This window comes from Phyllopteryx taeniolatus, chromosome 16 (assembly GCF_024500385.1).
Source record: "Phyllopteryx taeniolatus isolate TA_2022b chromosome 16, UOR_Ptae_1.2, whole genome shotgun sequence".
NCBI lineage: Eukaryota > Metazoa > Chordata > Actinopteri > Syngnathiformes > Syngnathidae > Phyllopteryx > Phyllopteryx taeniolatus.
Genome location: NC_084517.1, coordinates 16,587,439 through 16,607,406, shown reverse-complemented (window position 1 = coordinate 16,607,406; position 19,968 = coordinate 16,587,439). Strand labels below are relative to the sequence as shown.

At 42.3% G+C, this 19,968-nt stretch overlaps 3 protein-coding genes across 6 annotated transcripts in view; all 3 read right to left on the bottom strand.

The window, feature by feature from the left end:
• Window positions 1–1,953: 1,953 nt before the first annotated feature.
• LOC133466321 (apoptosis regulator BAX-like) lies at window positions 1,954–6,745 on the bottom strand. Its single transcript, XM_061749906.1, has 6 exons — window positions 6,653–6,745; window positions 5,696–5,744; window positions 5,455–5,613; window positions 4,619–4,754; window positions 3,013–3,117; window positions 1,954–2,914 (listed from the first exon to the last, which is right to left on the bottom strand). Exons 1-6 carry the CDS (start codon window positions 6,681–6,683, stop codon window positions 2,816–2,818), a joined length of 579 nt encoding a protein of 192 aa, XP_061605890.1. The 5' UTR covers window positions 6,684–6,745; the 3' UTR covers window positions 1,954–2,815.
• A 5,509-nt stretch (window positions 6,746–12,254) lies between these two features.
• Window positions 12,255–18,469, bottom strand: arl5c (ADP-ribosylation factor-like 5C). The gene is made up of 6 exons (XM_061748912.1): window positions 15,823–18,469; window positions 15,180–15,240; window positions 14,959–15,106; window positions 14,699–14,782; window positions 13,932–14,083; window positions 12,255–13,843 (listed from the first exon to the last, which is right to left on the bottom strand). The coding sequence occupies exons 1-6, from the start codon at window positions 15,866–15,868 to the stop codon at window positions 13,795–13,797; spliced, it is 540 nt and encodes a 179-aa protein (XP_061604896.1). The 5' UTR covers window positions 15,869–18,469; the 3' UTR covers window positions 12,255–13,794.
• A 134-nt stretch (window positions 18,470–18,603) lies between these two features.
• Window positions 18,604–19,968, bottom strand: part of cacnb1 (calcium channel, voltage-dependent, beta 1 subunit) — a 40,887-nt gene continuing 39,522 nt past the window's right edge. For all 4 annotated transcript variants that reach the window (XM_061748908.1, XM_061748909.1, XM_061748910.1 and 1 more), the window contains one exon: window positions 18,604–19,161. In XM_061748908.1, the coding sequence (XP_061604892.1) occupies window positions 18,604–19,161 (558 nt within the window). The remainder of the gene's footprint in view (window positions 19,162–19,968) is intronic.

Here is a 19,968-nt window from a genome sequence, read left to right as displayed (position 1 = left end):
TGTGCTGCTCCATCTAGGGTGCCCGTCTTGGCCACCGAGAAGCAGTATAATAGTCATGCAGACACAAATGAAGAATAGTCCTTCTTCTACTACTGCTGTTGGTGACTCAGTAAGATGCTGTAATATTAACATAATTTCTTATATATAATTTTAAAAAATTCCTCAAAAGTTGATAAGAGTGTATTATACATGGGTACAGTATAAGGAAAATGAAAAAAAATTAAAATTTCACTTTTCACTAACGTATACCGTTACATCAGGGGATGTGTGTCCACTTTCATTCCAATATGATATGTAATGTCTAAATGTTGAAAATGTATATGTAATATGCTAAATATCCCCTGCTTACCCGTGAATCATGACGTCCTCGTGGGCAGAGCCATATCATATCATATCTGTTGCTACCTCGTCCGTCCTTTGACTGCATCGGATTCAGTGTCTTCACTAGACGGCAGATTTATTTCTTGTACCGCCACTTCAAAGAGCACATCACCAATGTTAATAAATGTCAAGTAAAAGGACAAGTTACTCTCCTGCTTTTAAGAAAAATGTGAACACTGTTGCCGACAGAAGAGAACCGTGAAGCAGCTCGGCAGTTCAACATAAAGCAATTGTGAGATTATGGAGAAAATCCCCCAAAAAAGCCCCTAAAACTACTATTTTAAACAGTACTATTAAAATGTTGCATTAATTGGAGACTCTAAATTGCCCGTAGGTGTGAATGTGAGTGCGAATGGTTGTTTGTTTGTATGTGCCTTGCGATTGGCTGGCAACCAGTTCAGGGTGTACCCCGCCTCCTGCCCGATGACAGCTGGGATAGGCTCCAGCACGCCCGCGACCCTAGTGAGGAGAAAGCGGTTCAGAAAATGGATGGATGGACTATTAAAATGTTATACATACGTCTTTGTTGCTAATATGAAAACACAAGTAGAAATGTTGACGAGGCGACACAAATGTTCGATTTTAAAAAAAAAATCTGAATTACGTCAGCGTATGCACACTGAGCAGAACATTTCTTTGAAAAACAATAAAACACAGATACTTCATTGAGCATGGATAGGCTGGATAGCAGCAAACTGATGGTGTCTGTTATACCTAGGTAGAACGGTTTAGCACATTTTTGGGGTCGATTTTGGGGGTGCGAATTACACTTGCCGAGCATATTATACATGAGAAATCGTGGTAGTCATTTTTCATAGAGAATAAAGAACACATGGCTGTGAGTATTATCTGTCTGCATGTGTTGCTCCAACATTTATGTTCAAGTATGTTGTTCAAAGGGTTAAAAAAAAAACAACGCAACTATCGATGCAAACCGTTAGCATGTCAATGTGTTTTTTTTACATATGTGACCATCAAGCTAGCGGGCCATTCATAAGGCAATGTTTTAAATACACATGTAATTATTTGGTGTGTTTAGTTTGTCAGAAAGCTTCAACTCGGCGTAGTATTACAGCTTGAGGTCTTTTTAGATGAATTGTTCAGTAATTTGTCAAACTGCTGCTTATTGTGAAGTGAGTTGAATTAAGTTCACTGCCACCAAACAGCCCTCATATCTCAAGTTTGCGCTCACAAATCAAAGCAAAAAAAAACCATCCAGATGGCTGGTTGTGTATTGAAAAACTCTTTTACAGTATGTCCGCTCACTCTATCTCATGGCACCACTGTACTGGATTGAAGGTGTAGTATAGCTGCTTTTGTCACTTTCCTGTTCATATTTACAATGAGCTACAGTAACCTTGGAAAAAGTGCCAAAGTTCAATTTATGTATTCAGGCACATAACAAAAAAGAATTGAATCTAAATTTGTGTTCTCCTTCTGCTTGCTTAGGCTTCCATCCACATTCCAAAAACAGGCATGTTTGCTTCATTTGTACTAACTTGTCCATAGGTGTGAATGTGTGACGGATAATCTTACTGAAGTTCAATAATGCAGCAGAGAATCACACACGGGAAGAGTTAAATGTTTAATAGCCATATTACAACATACAAACTCACTTCAAAGTGATTGTCCCCCTCCCCCCTCAGGGGATGACTTGAAAGTTGAAACTTTTAGAAATGTGATAGAAAAAGGTGAAAATTTCAGTGTAAAAACAAAACAAGACCAAGGCACTGACAAACAAATGTATAAAAGTTTTTTTTTTTTTTTGCTGTGTAGAGAAAATTGAATTTTAAATGACTTGTACAAATAATACAGTACTGTACTTTTTAAACGTAAGGTACGCCCAACCTTTCTGCATGTGCATGTGTTGTGACCACACACACAGACAAACAAACACACACTTTATTACAAATGCTGGTCAAGTGTTATTAAACATTACATAAATCAGACTCAATTTTAGAGGACAACAGAAAGGCTCTGTTAACCATGTGATTTGTCCACATATTGCTTTGGATACAGGAGGACAGAAAACAGTTTCCACATTTTTAAATCTTCCTGAAGAATAAGGATAGTTGAAGGAAGAAGCAAATACTAGAACATGTTGATTGCACTTTGACAAATAGGAGGAAGATGCATTCTGAATGAAATGAAGGTGGGGAAAACATCCTCCAAATGACAACAGAAAACAAAAATACAGTGACTTTTTTTTTTTTTCTGTACCAAAAAGGTAAAAAATAAATTACTTAAAATGCATTCCCTCTCTCAGGAGTGTGTGCGCCCCCCCCCCCCCAACCTTTAGTGCATACAGCTCAAATGGCACTAGGGGGAGGCTACAACAGCGCCACGGTCCTTACAAAAATCTCTCAAGTTCATCAAAGTCCTCATGCAAGTTTTTTGTTCTCCTCGACCTCCTTCCCCCTTGCGAGTGGGCTCCTCACATTTTACGAGTCACAAGAATAGTGGTGATGACCCCCGCCAAGAACACACCCACCATTTGCCATGTTGGAGTACCAAAGTAAGAGCGAATACCCTCCTTAAAAAAATTAAAAAAAATAAAAATAAAAAAAAAAGAGCATGTTTGAATGCGGACAAAGCAGTGGTTAGACATGTGATGATTTATGACATCCTTACCCAGCCTCCCTGCTCCCTGATCCAGTTGAGAACGTGCTCGCGGAGGTAGTCGATGGTCCAAGTGATGATGGTTCTGATGATGTCAGGAATATTATTCAGCAGCGCCTGCGCACAAAATTTAGAGATGCATGCTTTTTTGGGGGGGAATGACAATACGTAACAAAGGTAATCAAGTAAAAACTACAATTATATTACGATGGATTCAGACCAAAATTACTTAAATATTAAAAATTTATACAACTGGAGGATGTGCACTTTTCATAGATAATTTAAATAAAATCTCAAAATGAGGTAGTTTATTTTCAACCAAACAATGTGTCATTATTATTATTATTGTCATTATCTACTTCCAATGATTGCATTGCATTTACCTCCAAATTAAGTGAAAAAATAACATAAAAAAAGATTACACAAAAAAAACATTACCCTCAATGTCATTTTTGCTGATTTCTATATTGCCTGTCTCGTGACTGAACTAAATTTGGATTTCACCCAATAAATCGCCATTTTAGTACTGTATTGTATAAAAACAAGAGAATGTAAAATAAATGGTTTTGTAAAGAGTAATTACTGTATGTACGGTAGTATACGTGCACTAGATCTGTCTTTAAGGGGCGTCGAGTAGTAAGTGACATTAAGAGTTTGAGTAAGGTTGGGTGGTTAATCTGTGTGGAGTGCTGTCACTATCAAATTTTTAGAATTGATTATCGAGTAACCGTACCCCTCCCCCCAAAAGTTTCAATTTTTTTTTTCAATTTTTTTTTTTTTTTTTAACTACTAACATGCATTTTATTCTCATTTATTAGGGATAGCCTAACCTTAAACTGCATATGTTGGTGCTGAGTGTACGATATAAATTCTGTGTACAGAATTTGAGAACGAAAATTAGCCGATGCTAAATGGTTAGCAACGGCAATTAGCATCAGTAGCCATCACGATTAGCATTAGTGCACTAGCGATTAATTACCATTTTAGGTCACAAAAACGCTAACAACAATTCAGCTCACTCATACATTATGTTATATGTATCTACATCTACCAGTGTCTTAAAAAAATCACTTGCAGACGCTGCGCTGTCATTTTTGGCAATGTTTCTCACTAGCCCAACATGTCTGCAACAAATGTCTGTGTGGTAAACATGGACAGTGACCAAACATGGTTCACAGGTGGCGCAAACATGCTTTTACTAACATTTTTTATTGCCCCGAGGAAGAAATTTTTGCATCAACCAATTTTTGTGGTCGACATGGCTGATTCTTTTCTTTCTGAGCCCCATTTACGTGAGCATCTGTGCGTGAGTTGTGGATTACACCAGCTCTTTGTGACTGTTGTCAGTTTGTACGTGTTTGACAGTTTGTCACAGTCAACAAATGTCTGAAAGTGCAACAGAAACTGCGGCTCTCCTTGACCACATGCGTAGGGAGTACTGTACCTTAAATGCCCCATTTTTACCCCCACTTCACTAGAGCAGCAGAGAATTATGACAGAAGTATGTAACACCAGGGAACTATTTTAAATTGTGAAAGAACAATGCATTATATGTCTCCTTTAGGTCTCCCTCTCAGGATTAACAACATTTTCCTCCAGTTCAATCGGCTTGACTCACTTTGATGACGAGTCGACAGGCAAAGTAGAAGAGTGTGACCACTCGGCCCCAGCTGAACCTTCCGTCGGAGAAGATATCAACGGCCACCTTCACAAACACCTCCTTAGTGGGTTGCAGCAAGGGGCAGTTGATCATCCTTAGCGAGGGAAATTATAATCATAATCAGATTAGGTTTAACATTAACCATAGCTACAGTCGGTACAATAGACATACATGATACAGTGGTTGGGCTGCACCAATTAATCAAATTTTAATCTTGGCCACAATTTTGGCTGCCACGATTAAATTAGCCTGATTGTAGGCGATTTTTACATTTAAAATGCAGGTTCTGCTGCATACGAAGCCCTCTCTCAACCAGTAGTAAGCCAACCACCAGGGGCCAAACGCATGGTTAAGGCTTCATTAAGTTAAAGAACAAGCGAAACCGAGCCTCAGTTACTTGGTGGAATCATGCGGGCGAGTCATGCCGAGAGAAAAAAAAAATTACAGGAAACATTGGAGATGAGGATCGTCATGGTGAAGGGCTAGTGCCTCAAAAAGGGATCAACATCCCTTTTCTGGACATGTTTCGATTCAGGGTAAGTGACCTTAAACATGAAAGTCAACCATCTGGGGGAAAAAAATGGCAGAAAAAACAGACAAGACAGCGATAGGATAATATCACAAGGGGAATTAACTTTTCCAGTAGTCTCCACAATGAAAGCAGGCATGCCAAAATACAAATATTTAATGTGTAAAAAAACATTATACATTGCAGCTCCACAAGTCTTTTTTTTTTTCCTTTCCTTTGTTTTCATGAAGAAATAAAATGATCAGCAAAGGCAAAGACCGCTGACCTTTGCAGCTCCACGTTGCCGTCCAGGTCGTCTCCGATCTTCTGCAGGCACTGGGCCAGCCTCTTTTGGTTGGCGTCGCATAGCTCGCCTCCGCCCAGCTGGTCCCGGGTCACCACGGCGCTGTTGTCCCCGTGCCGACGGACTCGCTCGTAAATGAAACTGCAAGCAAAATCATTTTTGCGTTGTGAACCAAAAAAAAAAAACACGTTTTTGTGATTTGTTACATGACAATTGAGCTTACTCCTTTAACAAGACGGCTCCCAATTCCAGGATCTGCTCCTTGGAGTCGCCTTCAACACAAAGAACAGGGTTGACTTGGTATGTTCGTAATTATTCCCATACTCACTGTACAAAATCATGAACCCATGATTCACGACTGTATTCAGCAGGAAAATTATTCAACGCATACAAACCATCTTAACAACCTCAGCGAGTGACCCAGGGTGGTCCACCGGCCACACTGAGGCCACAGGGGCCACCGCTCCCACGTGCCCCGCCACAGCCGGCCCACCCCACACCCCCAAGAGAGCGAGACACCCCCCACCAACTCGATGCTCAACTTACGCCGTCACTCAACAAGTCTAGGATGGTGGCCCCGAGTGGACAAAAATTATAACTCCACCTCAAATGCGTGTTTTTGGATATTTCCATGAAGCTTTATAAACTAAGTATTTGGCCACTAGTTGATTTCATCTATTGCGGGGTTGGTCTGGAAAGTAACCCCCCCCCCCACACACACAATAAAGAAGGGGGTACTTCATTGCTTTTCTAGTCATCATCGGTTGTTCACCTTACCTACATAGACAATGAATCAATCACAGTCCCTTATATAATAAGTGTCAAAAGATAAACACAAGCTGTACATCTTGCAAGGGAAGCAAGCAACATAAACATTGTGCCCTTTCAAAGAAATAGGTGCTCATTTTTTAGGTCAAAGTGGCCAAAATGGTGTCGTTTACTGCCTCTTTACTTATCTTGAGACTTAAACTTGAGGCGCGAGCTAACTTGAGGCTAATGTCTGGCCGCTCGTGGCAAAAAAAAAAAAAAAAGAGGCTTAGTTCAGTTAACGAGCAATGAAGCCACGGTTGTAAAACAAGAACAAATGGCGATAGGGAAGTATTGCGTACGCGTTCCGAAGCGCCGGCGACACTGTCACGGGCAGTTTTAGTGAGCACAAAGCTGCGCCTGGCTAACGTACCCTGTCCGCCTCCTCCCGGGTGCGCTGCCATCTTGATTTGTGCGAAGAACACACCACTGGAACTTCCGCATTAAAACACGTGACCGCTTGTTGTCGCCGGGAAGCAGGACAATGAGGTCATCTTTGTTTATGTATTCAAAAATCAAGCAATGCCGTAATTATTTTACCAATACCAATAAACAGTATTTTATGTAATTTTTCCGTGTAGTCAGTAGTCACGCACTGTTTTGTGCCGTTGTTGGATTTTAAAAATTGGCCTTCGGGTGACGTCATGACCGTCAACGAAAATACCAAACTAATAACTAATACTAAACTAATAACTTTTGTGTTTGTAGTGTAATTCCAAGAAATACCAATACAAGTCATTTTTTACTAAACTGTATATCAAATGATGATCCGTAAACGCTAAACAAAATGTACAGAAAAAAAACTATTGCTGACGTCATTTCCTACTTGTCAACGAAAATAAACTAAAAACACAAATATTTTTGTTTATATTCTGAGAAATACTGTTAAATATGTCATTTTTCATTAGACTATATATACAAAATTATGGTAAGTAAACGTTACCCTAAATAAAAAAATAAAAAAATCAAATAAATATTGGTGACGTCATTTAAAAAAAAAAAAAAAAAAGAAAGTTATTTTATTTGTCAACGAAAATACAGACGTAAAAACGATATAGTGTTGTGCTCATATTTGTATTCTGAGATACACGACCAAATTTTGCAGTTTTTACTAAAAAAAAAAAAAAAGTAAATAAACGCTATATTAAAAAATACTTCACTTTCTGTTGGTGACGTCATTTTCAGTAGACTAGTGTCCATCCATCCATCCATTGCCTTCCACTTTTCCGAGGTCGGGTCGCGGGGGCAGTAGCTTCAGCAGGGAAGCCCAGACTTCCCTCTCCACAGCCACTTCCTCAAGTTCTTCCGAGGGGATCCTGAGGCGTGCCAAGGCAAGCGTCGTCTCTCCAGCGTATCCTGGGTTGTCCCCGGGGTCTCCTCCCGGTGGGACGTGCCCAGAACACCAGGGAGGCGTCTAGGAGGCATCCTAAACAGATGCCCGAGCCACCTCATCTGGCTCCTCTCAATGTGGAGGAGCAGCCGCTCTACTCTGAGCTCCTCCCCGGATGACCAAGCTTCTCACCCTATCTCTAAGGGAATGTCCGGACACCCTGCGGAGGAAACCCATTTCGGCCGCTTGTATTCAGGATCTTGTTCTTTCGGTCATGACCCACAACTCGTGACCATAGGTGAGGGTAGGAACGTAAATCGACCGGTAAACAGAGAGGGTCGCCTTTCGACTAAGCTCCTTCTTCACCACAAAGGACTGATACAAAGTCTGCATCACTGCGATCCGCCTGTCGATCTCGCGTTCCATTCTTCCCTCACTCGTGAACAAGACCCCAAGATATTTGAACTCCTCCACTTGGGGAAGTATCTCATCCACAACCTGGAGAGGGGACTCCACCCTTTTCCAACTAAGGACCATGGTCTCAGATTTAGAGGTGCTGATTCTTCACATACGGCTGCGAACCGCTCCAGTGAGAGTTGAAGATCACGGCCTGATGAAGCCAACAGAACCCAATCATCTGCAAAAAGCAGAGATGCAATATTGAGGCCATCAAACCGGACCCGCTCCCCGCCTCGGCTGCGCTTGACAGATATGAACAGAATCGGTGACAAAGGGCAGCTTTGGCGGAGTCCAACCCTCACTGGAAACGAGTCCGACTTACTGCCGGCAATGCGTAACAAACTCTGACACCGGTCGTACAGGGACCGAACAGCCCGTATCAGGGGGTTCGGTACCCCATACCGAAGCACCCCCCAAAGGACTCCACGAGGGACATGGTCGAACGCCTTCTCCAAGTCCACATAACATATGTAGACTCGTTAGGCGAACTCCCAAGCTCCCTCGAGGACCCTGCTGAGGGTGAAGAGCTGGTCCACTGTTCCACGGCCAGGACGAAAACCACACTGCTTCTCCTGAATCAGAGATTCGTTTCCTGACGAATGCGGCTGCATTCCGCTTGGCCAGCCGGTACCCATCAGCTGCCTCAGGAGTCCCACAGGCCAAAAAGGCCCCATAGAACTCCTTCAGTTTGACGGCATCTTTCAGCGTTGGTGTCCACCAACGGGTTCGGGGATTGCCGTCATGACAGGCACCGACTACCTTATGGCCACAGCTCCGGTTGGCCGCCTCGGCAATAGAGGCGCGGAACATGGTCCACTCAGCCTCAATGTCCCCCGCCTCCCCCGAGACGTGGGTGAAGTTCTGCCGGAGGTGGGAGTTGAAACTCCTTCTGACAGGGGATTCCGCCAGACGTTCCCAGCAGACCTTCACAATACGTTTGGGCCTGCCAGGTCGGACCGGCATCTTCCCCCACCATTGGAGCCAACTCACCACCAGGTGGTGATCAGTTGACAGCTCCGCCCCTCTTCACCCGAGTGTCCAAGACATGCGGCCACAAGTCCGATGACACGACCACAAAGTCGATCATCGAAGGGCGTCCTAGGGTGTCCTGGTGCCAAGTGCACGTGTGGACACCGTTATGCTTGAACATGGTGTTCGTTATGGACAATCCATGGGGAGCATAGAAGTCCAATAACAGAACACCATTCAGGTTCTGTTCGGGGGGGCCGTTCCTCCCAATCACGCCCTTCCAGGTCTCACTGTCATTGCCCACGTGAGCATTGAAGTCCCCCAACATAACGATGGAGTCCCCAGCGGGAGCGCTCTCCAGCACCCCCTCTAAGGACTCCAAAAAGGGCAGGTACTCTGAACTGCTGTTTGGTGCATAGGCACAAACAACAGTCAGGACCCGTCCCCCCACCCGAAGGCGGAGGGATGCTACCCTCTCGTCCACCGGAGTGAACCCCAACGTACAGGCGCCGAGCCAGGGGGCAGTAAGTATACCCACACCTGCTCGGCACCTCTCACCGTGGGCAACTCCAGAGTGGAAAAGAGTCCAACCCCTCTCAAGAAGACTGGTACCAGAGCCCAAGCCGTATGTGGAGGCGAGCCCGACTATATCCAGCTCGGGCTCCTTCCCTGCCAGAGAGGTGACATTCCACGTCCCTGGAGCCAGTTTCTGTAGCCGGGGATCGGATCGCCAAAGTCCTTCGGGCACCGCCCAGCTCACACTGCACCGACCCCTACTGGTGTAGAGTAATTGTATTCAATAAAAACAACTTTAACTTAAATCAATAAATGCTTGGCTTAAAAAAACAAAAAAAATATGCTTTTGAAGGCATAATTTTCAGAAGCCTCACGCCCATGAATAATATTTAAAAAAAATATGACATATACATATATAAATATCTTTTGAGGTAATGTTTTTTTATGTGGATAAAGACTAGCAATTGTCACAGTTTTATTATCCAAATTATAAACAGTGTACTATAGATTTCAATCCTAAAATCAAAGAAACGGTTGACATTTGGTGATTCGGTCGATGAGAATATGAGTCGTTGGCTAGTGTGCTATTGTTCTCAGCTTGGGGGATCGTCGCTTGTAATTGCTCAGCGATTGGAATGCATGCCAGACTGATTTAGAGTCGTTAGCGCTAAACTGTTTTTCCATCTTTGCTGCATAGTTTCTCTTTGCAATGTTAATTTCTTTAGTCAGCTGGTTCCTAGTGCGATTATTCAGGGCCCTGTCGCCGCTCTGATATGCGCCCTCCTTAGCTTGGCGAAGTTGCTTAAATTTGGCAGTGAACCACAGCTTGTTGTTATTGAATGTACAAAATGACTTTGTTGGTACACACGCATCTTCACAGGAACTAATATAGGATGTGACGGTGTCTGTATATTCATCCAGGCTGCCGGCTGAATTTTCAAAGACACTCCAGTCTGTGCAGTCTAAACAGCTTTGAAGTTCGATCTTTGCTTCTTTGGTCCACATTTTCACTGTTTTCACTGCAGGCTTCACACATTTAACTTCTTGCCTGTATGTCTGTATTAAGTGAATTAAGCGGTGATCAGACGAGCCCAGTGCTGCACGAGGTTTGGCGTGGTATGCGTTATTTAGCGTAGTATAGTAGTGGTCTAAAATGTTATTTTCCCTGGTGGGACAGTCGATGTGCTGCTTGTATTTAAGGAGTTGGCGGTTGCGTTTAGCTTTGTTAAAGTCCCCGAGAATAATGAGGGGTGAGTCCGGTTGTTTTTTTTTCAATTTCGTTGACTTGTTCGGCGAGCATTAGCAGTGTTAGCTTCGTGTTAGCTTGAGGCGCAATGTAGACACCAGTGACATTGAATTAATCAAATGCCACTATACATCCACAACCAATCCATCACACATACTATATCATTATTGCAATACATATAATTTCAATATATATTCTTTTTGTGACATTTATGTTTGATGGTCTGCCATGAGATTATTCCAATGTGCTTTAAAGGGCCCATGCGGCATCACAGATGACATCGGTCTGCGTGGTGCATTGGGAGAATTGTCTCACCTGCATGACCTCACAATTAGCACTGTACTATTTATCTGTCCTCTGGTTTAGAGGAGTTGATAGGTGGAGTCATAATGACATCACACTGTGTAATTTCAAACAGTGATCGTGCCGGAATGGATGCCCAACTTGAGTTTCACCATCACCCGCATGACCTCACAATTAGCACTGTGCTAATTGTCTGTCCTCTGGCTTAGAGAAGTTGATAGTTGGAGTCATGATGACATCACACCGTGTAATTTGGAAAAGTGAGCTTGCACCGCCCCGAAATGGATGTCCGCCATAAGTTACACCAATGCTGTAGGAGATCCTCCGAGCAGAAAGGATGTCAATCCTAAACAACGTCGGTTCTTGGCTCTCCACAACGGCGAGAAGCTGCCTCCTGTCAACACCGTCAGTCGGAGGCCCTCATCACCATCTTAATGGTGTCCAACCACCACCACAAACCGAGCACAATCCTCTCCACAGGAAAACCAACACTCATGTCCTGCTGTATCAGGTCACCGGAAGCTGCTCCACACACGCTCAACACACTCAATGCTGGAGCTACCTGCACACCATCAGCTACGTATTGAGCTGCATGCACCACAGGAGGCTGCCTCTGCAGTTTTATCCATGTCTTTCCATGCAAATACCGCACGGCAAAACTGAGGAACAAGTCCCCACGGTGCTGGAACGCTTGGTGCAGGCCGCTAGGTCAGTCGTGGCAGCAAGCGGACGCACAACATGCTGGTTCTTGGAGAGCGTAACGAGAAAATTCATTTACTGCTTCAAGATGGCGGTGATGCTGTACGTCATATTGTGCATCAGGAACCTGATAGTGGATTGTGTTGACATTCTAGCTGCCGCCATATACTTAATTGTCCTGTTTAAATTGTGAAATGAAGGCAAAATGCACAAACATGACTGCATCAATGCTGCATAGGTAACAGCTTCAAGGAGAACATTTTGATGACAATTTATAAACTTGTACTTTTCAATACTCAAATTTAGCTAACTGCGTTACAGAAACACGTAACCTCACACAAATAATACATACACACAAGCATATTCATTACAGCACATATGAAGCAAGCCTTGAAAATGTTTGGAAAAAGGAACACATACACAATAATATACATTAAATAACCCTCCACAAAGTCAAAGTAAATACTTTATTGAGTCTCTGTCATGTAATGCTACACATAGATGATTTTTAATACCAACCAGCCAGAAAATGGGCAGAATACATTGGGTTAAAAAAAATAAATAAATGAAAACAAAATTGTATTATAATTATCTTTTATAACATTAAAAACTATTTTACCAAATGTTTTCACTGCTTTCAGGGGTTGTAATTAGTATAATCAGTATATATTGAATAAAAACTTTTTGGCAAAGCTTTTGGTTTCATTCTTAAAACTACAAAATTACAAAAATGAGTAAATCCCTTCAGGGGCTACAATTTGTATAATAAATAAATTCAACATACAGTGGTGCCTTGAAATACGAGTGACTCGCCGCATGAGTTCCAGCTGATTTTGTGTTTTTGTTTTTGCTTTGACTTGCAAGTGCAGACTTGAGATACTGGTGTTTTTATGGTGGCAGTGACCTTATCTCACTTCACAATAAGCAGCACTTTGGCAAATAAGCGAAATATTAATTTAAAAAGAGCCTTCAAGCTGTTTATTGCCAAGTCCCAAATGAAGTTATCTGTCAAACTAAAGATACAACCAAAATAATGACTCTTTGTGTATTTAAAACAACCACACAGCTTAGCCTTTCAGTCTTCTAGGTCAAGGCTAACGCTAAATAGCATATATGTTGCGGCGTCATAACCCTTTAAGCAACGGACTGAACCCAAACGGTGCAGCAACATATGTAGACAGACAGAATAACAGTACTTAGTCATATATTCTTTATCCTCTGCAAAGAACGACTAATATTAGTGCCATACTGATGAACTAAGCGGAGTTGAGACTCACAATAAACAGTATATCCGTTTGTCTTATAGTGCCCCGAGATGGCCAAGGTAGGCACACCAGAAAGAGCAGCACAAAGGCTATTCAATTGATGCAAATTGCAGATGCGGATTAATGGCATTTCCATTCATTTCAGTGGGAAAAGATTATTTGAGATACATGGTATTTTGAGTTACGAGCGTGGTTACAAATTAAACTTGCATCTCAAGGCATCACTTTATTTTTAATAATTTAATAAACTGTATTTTGACTAGGTTTATATTGCAAGATGTTTGTTTTTGTTAAATAAAAAATAAATACCAGTGTTGTAAATATCCAGCTTAGTTAATTGCCATGAAAGGTTTCCAACCTGGAATCACTTTAAAAAAACAAAACAAAACAAAAACCCATGTAAATCCATTACATACAATCCTACAGACACCAGACGAAAATGTACAAAAATACTTGTTTCCTTTCCCGGCAAAAAGGAGGTGTTATAAAACAAACGTCTATGTCTTGTTTCAAGTAGAGCAGAAATAACAATCACCCAAAGTTTCCAAGTAGAGATAATTGGCTGGTGAACAATCCCGATTTGTGCTGACGTGAACGCGGCACACCTTTTGGCATACCACTCGAATGATTGACATCCTTCTGGTTCAGCTGAGGTAGGCTGTGTCTCTCAGAGTTCACTGTTAAGCAATCCTGACATGGTAGCCTTTGAGGAAGAAGTGGCGAAAACTTCAGGAGGAGACCACCTGCGACTCCATCCAGTCCAGACTGGCAGTGAGGCTAGAAGACACAATAAAGTCATCTCGATGCTATCAATTCTCATTTTTAAGCTTTTATATAATGATAACATTCATGTCCCGAGACTGACCCCTCGCCAGTCAGGCCACAGCAGGCCTGCACGTGCCAGTTGTGCGTGGTGATGGCGTCCAGCGTGAGGCGCCGCGAGATCTCGGCCGCCGTCATGGAGCCTTTCACGTCCTGTTTGTTGGCCAGCACCAGAATGGCGGCGCTCTGTAAGTCCTGCGGGAAACACAAGAGAACAATTGACTCATCAACTCTGTTGACCATATCAAGGCAAAACAAATGGAGGAGAGCGTTGCAAAGGTGTCAAACTCAAGGCCCAGGGGTCACATTCGGCCCACCACATTTTATGTGGCTCGTGAAAGCAAATCATTTCCGTCAACGTCTGTGATTCTTGCTAAAATCTACCAAAATTTCAAAAAGTCACACGTTATAAATAATTAAACGTTGAGATAGTGAAGCTTTTTTTTTGTAACAAACCCCTTTTTACAGTAACTTGAATAATAGTTGAACAAACTATTATCCTTGACTTCTGATTTCAAACCGACTTATCCATCAATTTATTGTCTATGTGTTATGTTATGATGAGGCGATGAAACATTTATATGGTTTGACAGTCATAACGGTCCTCTGGGGGAAACCGTACCTTAGTGTGACCCGGGACAAAAATGAGTTTTCTTTACTTGTGTATAAGAGCGTTCCAGGGTTTCTTTTGTACATAACATCCATTAGTGTGTATGACAGCGTTTCACTTGCGCATATTTTTCACTCGTGTATGTAAAAGAGTTGCCATCGGCTCCATAGAAAACAAATGGATGGAAAATGTCTATGTACCTCATGTGCGACCATTCGATGCAGCTCGTCTCTGGTGAGAGTGAGTCGCCCTGGGTCTGTGCTGTCGACAACCAGAATGACAATCTGAAAAGTGCACCGTCGTCAACAAAAATATAATTAGTTCAAAGCCCATTTGCACACATCTACTGATTGTTATTATCAAAGCTCCTGGTTATCAGGCGCAACGATACGATAAGGACCACAAGACATAGAAATGCTAGAATGTTTTGTAAGACATGTAGGACACGTTATCAACACACCTCAGCGTTGGAGTAATAGGAGTACCAGGTGCTGCGAAGGCCCGTCTGGCCTCCGATGTCCCACACCAAAAAGTGTGTGTTCCTCACAATTATCTGCTCCACGTTGCTGCCCACCGTCGGCGACGTGTGAACAGCTTCCTTTGTCAGACTACAAGTCATTGATAGTTTGAGCGACATGTCGAGAAAACGTGGTGGGTAATACATCACGTGACCTCACTTACAACTGGTAGAGGATGGTCGTCTTGCCTGCGTTGTCCAGACCAACAATAATGACTTTGTGCTCTGGAAGAGAGATTTAGTGACATTGCTTCAGGTTAAAGGGAACCACAATTGTGAGGAATAGCGCAAAATCCTGCTCTGAGCATACTCCTCCACTTAGAAATGAAAACAGTAAGAACTATGGCACATATGTAAATCTATGGATAGTAAGAGCACAGCGATATACATGGGTATATTTTCACATGACTATAATGTAAACAGAGTATAGTAGTAGTAGTAGTAGTAATTTAAATATTACCAATTGACCGACGAGCAAAGCATAACATGTGATTTAATTGATTCATGTATGCATCAAAATGTCATCAATATCACTACAACAAATGGTTGCTAACCACTATGTAATCTTTCTTGTCTCCTCTTTATGTAACCATTCCAGTGATCACTTTTGACTACTTTCACTCTTGAAAATAGTGACACATGCATTATGACATTGATCAGTATTTAAGTACATGTAATAGTAATAGACTAGCTGGTTAAGTGGTGACTGGATAAATAATAGATAATTTCAGCATGTTAGTGACACAGATAAACGTTTTTTTTTTTTTTTTTAGGGGGAAAATGGAAGATTAAACTAGTTGTTCTTACCCCTGTTACCAAACACAGTCATCATCTTGGTGAGGAGGAACCCCATGTCACAGGAAAGTAATGAATAAATCCCCAGGAATAAGTCTCCTGGTAGAAGCTGAACTGCACTGGCTGTCAACTAAACTCTCCTGAAAATCGAAGCCTTATTTCACAATGTGAAAATGGGACTGGAACGCCCCCTAAGTTTAGAATTTCCCACGCCGGCTCACGACGCCTGAAGTCAACTTCCAAGATGGTAACTTTGTTTGTGTAGTCAGACGGCTGAAGAAGTGACGTATATTTTGTTAAATTAATGGCTTTTCGTGAAGTAATCAATTCTCAATCAGTCCCACCTTCGACCAGTGTATATGTTTTTGTCGTGTTTGTAAACTTAAAGTACCAATAGCTAACCTAACGTCTTTCATTTCTCCGACGATAAAGACGGCAAATTCTTAGTTTTAAGTCTCCATGTTCCTGTAGTGTTTTGGTGTAAATAGTTTAAAACTAAAACATCCAACTGTTTATTCATTATTAGTATACACTGGATATAAATACAAATGTCTTAATGACTATTTTAAATGCGGAAGCGCCATCTTCCTCGTCACTGACAGGCAGATGCTGCTTTCCTAAGAATGGATAGTATTTTTAAAACGTTAAAAATATGCGTTTGTGTGTTCAACACTTTAAAATTACAAGAGTGTGTAAATACTAGTTCATATCAACAGTTTATACTCAACTAAATTAATAAAGTAGATCCCTTTTACTGGCGACTGTCAACGTGCTTCGTAGTTGACCGGGTTGTACTTGAAGGCAACACTCTCTGAACGGAAGGGGATTGATGACGCAATCGTGACGCACAGTCCATGTCCATATTAGGACATGGGGGTTCCTTTCCGTGTTATTTCTGAAACGAGGTGTGCCAGCAATAATAGAATAATAGCGTCACGAAATAAAGTAATTATGGTATTAAGTCGAGTGAATACTGATTATTATTATTATTTTTTTTTTTACTGTGAAATGTAACCAGGAACACCTAAAGATTGAAATGGACCATTCATTCTGCATTTTTAGGACGCCCTATACAAACTTTATGGCTATCCTTTAGGAACCTTAAAAGTAATTAAAAGTATTAATTAACTTGAATCCGCAGTGACTTGCAGGAGGGGCATTTTGGCTGGCTGTGCTGACCTCTAAAGCCGTCTTATTGGATATATTACACACTCAAAAAAACTACACAGTGGTATTTTCTGCTTACATTTTTAATTAAAATACGAATTTATCCACAGATTAAAAATGAAAGGCAGAAAAAGCAAAAAAAATGTAGCTACAATCAGGCACCAATGATACATGTTTTGTCATTATATTTTTTTAAACAATTGCGATAATGCAACAATAACATTATTCAATATTCATTTATCCAACTGAAGATGGGAAAAGGGTGCGGGGGCAGATAATTAATGATTAAAGCCTCTCACAACCTCACAAGTGGATCTTAAAAAAGATCGGAGGGGGGAGGACACAAATTCAGTCGGTGTGATTTTAAGCAAGTATATCTGAGCATAAATAACACAAAAAAAAAAAAGCCAGATGTGTTGGACCTAGTGAAAGAGACAACATGTGGCCTGCAAAGAAGGAGTGTAAGAGTTATTAAGACAGCGGCTGCGCTGTTGGCGGACATGGCTTGGCGAGACCTTCCGGCACTTGGGATTGTGAGACTTTTACTGCACAGGGGTGGGGTTTTGTTCGAGGGGTGCAAGAGCGGCACACTGAACACTACAATGGAGGAGAGAACCATAAAAAATATTGAACATAGAGCGACTTCTCCACCTGCATTTTAAGGTCCGGGTGATAAGAAGTGGAGATTCGAAAAGGGAAGGCATGGAGGCACTGCACACTGGGGGTGGGGGGTGATTGGGGTCAGTAGGGGCGGGGTTGGAGGGTGGGGGTGATATAGACCCTGTTTAAGACTTCGAGGACAGACGTGACGACGTCCTCGCATTTTACTGAAGCTTGACGGAGATGACAATCAGAACTTGTAGTGTCCTCGTGCTGTCTTGTGACATTCATGCAGTATTAACACGTAAAAGCAAAGTACAGAAATCTCCCACTATTCGCAAATTCCCCTAATCGACTGTTTTGGGGGAAACCATCCTCCGTTATTCCCTGAAAAACTCACCTATTTGCGGTACCTCAGTGTATTTTGGTGCTCTTTCTGTAACGCCCTAATATGCCGGATTGGTGTGAGTTAATAGAGGCCAGTGATTCACAAAGTACCACAGGTCGTATGTAGGCTCCCTCTAGTGGTACATGCAAGAATCACTGAATTAAATATTCAAATTGTGCATAATGTTACAGTGTCTTTACTATTTTTTTAATCCAGTACTGTACATTTGTTAAATACAGTGCAGTTGTATTTAACTTTTAAGTACAATACATTTGCATTTAAGTGTTTGTTTTAAAACATTTAGGTATAATTTCTATTTAACTTGAATGTACAATACATTTTAATACATTTTTTATTGAAGTAAAGTTTTTTTAAATTGTCATAGTAATATTAAAAATACCTTTTACGAATCATGTTATCATGTAATTTTAGGTGAACCCTTAAGCCCACTACACCACTGTATTTTACTGTTGGTCACTATGGTGGTACTTGGAGAGCCAAGTATTTTTTAAAGGTGCTGTAAAAAGTTTGAGAATATAGGCAATAAGCATTTTTAGGGAGGCTATGCCCTACAAATAGTGGGGGATGGCTGTCGTTGTCGGATGTAAACATTTGTCATCTGCTCCTCTTCTCTCCCCTCAGCGGATGTAGACGTCCCTGCCCCAGTCATCCTGGTTCTTGTTGCGGCCCTTGTTGGCCCCCGTGTCCAGCGGCTCCTGGCAGTAGCGCTCCCTCAGCTTGGCTCGCCCGTGATGCTGCTGCCCTCCCTGACTGGGTGCTGGCGGCTGGTTCAGATTCTCCTGGTCCGGCTCAGCTCCCTCGTCTTCCCAGGACGCCTGGCGCCCGTGGTGATGCGCCAGGTGTAGGCGGCTGCCTCCTCCTCCGCCGCCTCCTCCGCGGTAAGGCTCTGGCTCCTCATAGGGGTCGGTCTCAATGTCCATGCAGGAGTCTCCGGCCTCGGTGTACGCCGAGTCACGGCTGCCCTGCGTCTCCGAGTCGAAGGTGTCTTGCCGGGATAGGCCGCGGCCGCTGCCCCCTCGGGGTTGGCCGCGGGAGGACCGCAGGTACGACTGTTGTTGTTGTTGTTGATGGTGTTGCTGATGCTGAGGTTTTCCGCCCAGGTCGCCGTGGTATTCGCTCCCGCCGCACTCCGTCCCCTCCCGCTTGGGGGGCTCGCCGTGCACCAGGTTGGATCCCTGCGGCGAGTCAGGGGCGAGCCACGTGCACAGCAACCATGCAGAGACAAACAGTGTGAGTAGTTAGTTAATTAGTTAAGGGGAGCTTTGTTGGCACAAGGCATAAAGACATTTTTACAGTGGAACCTCAAAAGCTGAATGCCCCAAAAGTGTTACAATCACACAACTCTGAAACGTGGCAAACTCAAGGCCCGCCATATCATTTTATGCATCCCACTAAAGCAAATTAAGTGTTTCTACTTCATATTTCTCGCTAAATGTCTTTTTTTAAAACTTCAGCCGGTTTTACATTCATTTATTTTCACCAGATTTATTCTTTTGGCATAATTGGGCAACACTAAAATATTTGCTTGCCACTATTTTCCATGACAGATTTCAGATAAATTTTGTTGTTCAAAATACAGTGGTATCTTGAGATAAGAGTTTAATTCATTCCGTGACTACGCTCGTAACAAAAAACCGTTGTCCATTGAAATGAACGGAAAGGCCAATAATCCATTCCACCCTTGCCCAGAAAACCCCAAAATATTTTAATAAGGAAAAATATCACTCTATAATGTTATGCTTTATAAAAACATAGAGTAATAACAGAATTAAATAGAAGGTAAAGAATTAAACAGTTTGTGCATCAAGACTTAATGCTGTACTTACTTTAATTGTGCTGCTCCCTGTGGTGTGCTTGCCTTGGCCACCGGGAGGCAGTATAATAAAGTCATGCAGACACTAACGAAGAAGAATAGCACTTCTTCTACTACAACTGTAAGTGACCCAGTAAAATTCTGTAATGTTAATCATTTTTCATAGCGG

Excerpts from the sequence above, each read along its gene's own strand:
- LOC133466321 (XM_061749906.1), bottom strand. The coding sequence starts at position 6,683 with ATGGCAGCGCACCCGGGAGGAGGCGGACAGG. Across the intron at positions 3,118-4,618 it reads CCTGTCGACTCGTCATCAAA|GCGCTGCTGAATAATATTCC; the intron begins GTGAGTCAAGCC and ends TTTTGTGCGCAG. Across the intron at positions 2,915-3,012 it reads TCAGGGAGCAGGGAGGCTGG|GAGGGTATTCGCTCTTACTT; the intron begins GTAAGGATGTCA and ends AATTTTTTTAAG.
- arl5c (XM_061748912.1), bottom strand. The coding sequence starts at position 15,868 with ATGGGGTTCCTCCTCACCAAGATGATGACTGTGTTTGGTAACAGGG. Across the intron at positions 15,241-15,822 it reads GACTGTGTTTGGTAACAGGG|AGCACAAAGTCATTATTGTT; the intron begins GTAAGAACAACT and ends TCTCTCTTCCAG. Across the intron at positions 15,107-15,179 it reads ACGACCATCCTCTACCAGTT|TCTGACAAAGGAAGCTGTTC; the intron begins GTAAGTGAGGTC and ends AATGACTTGTAG.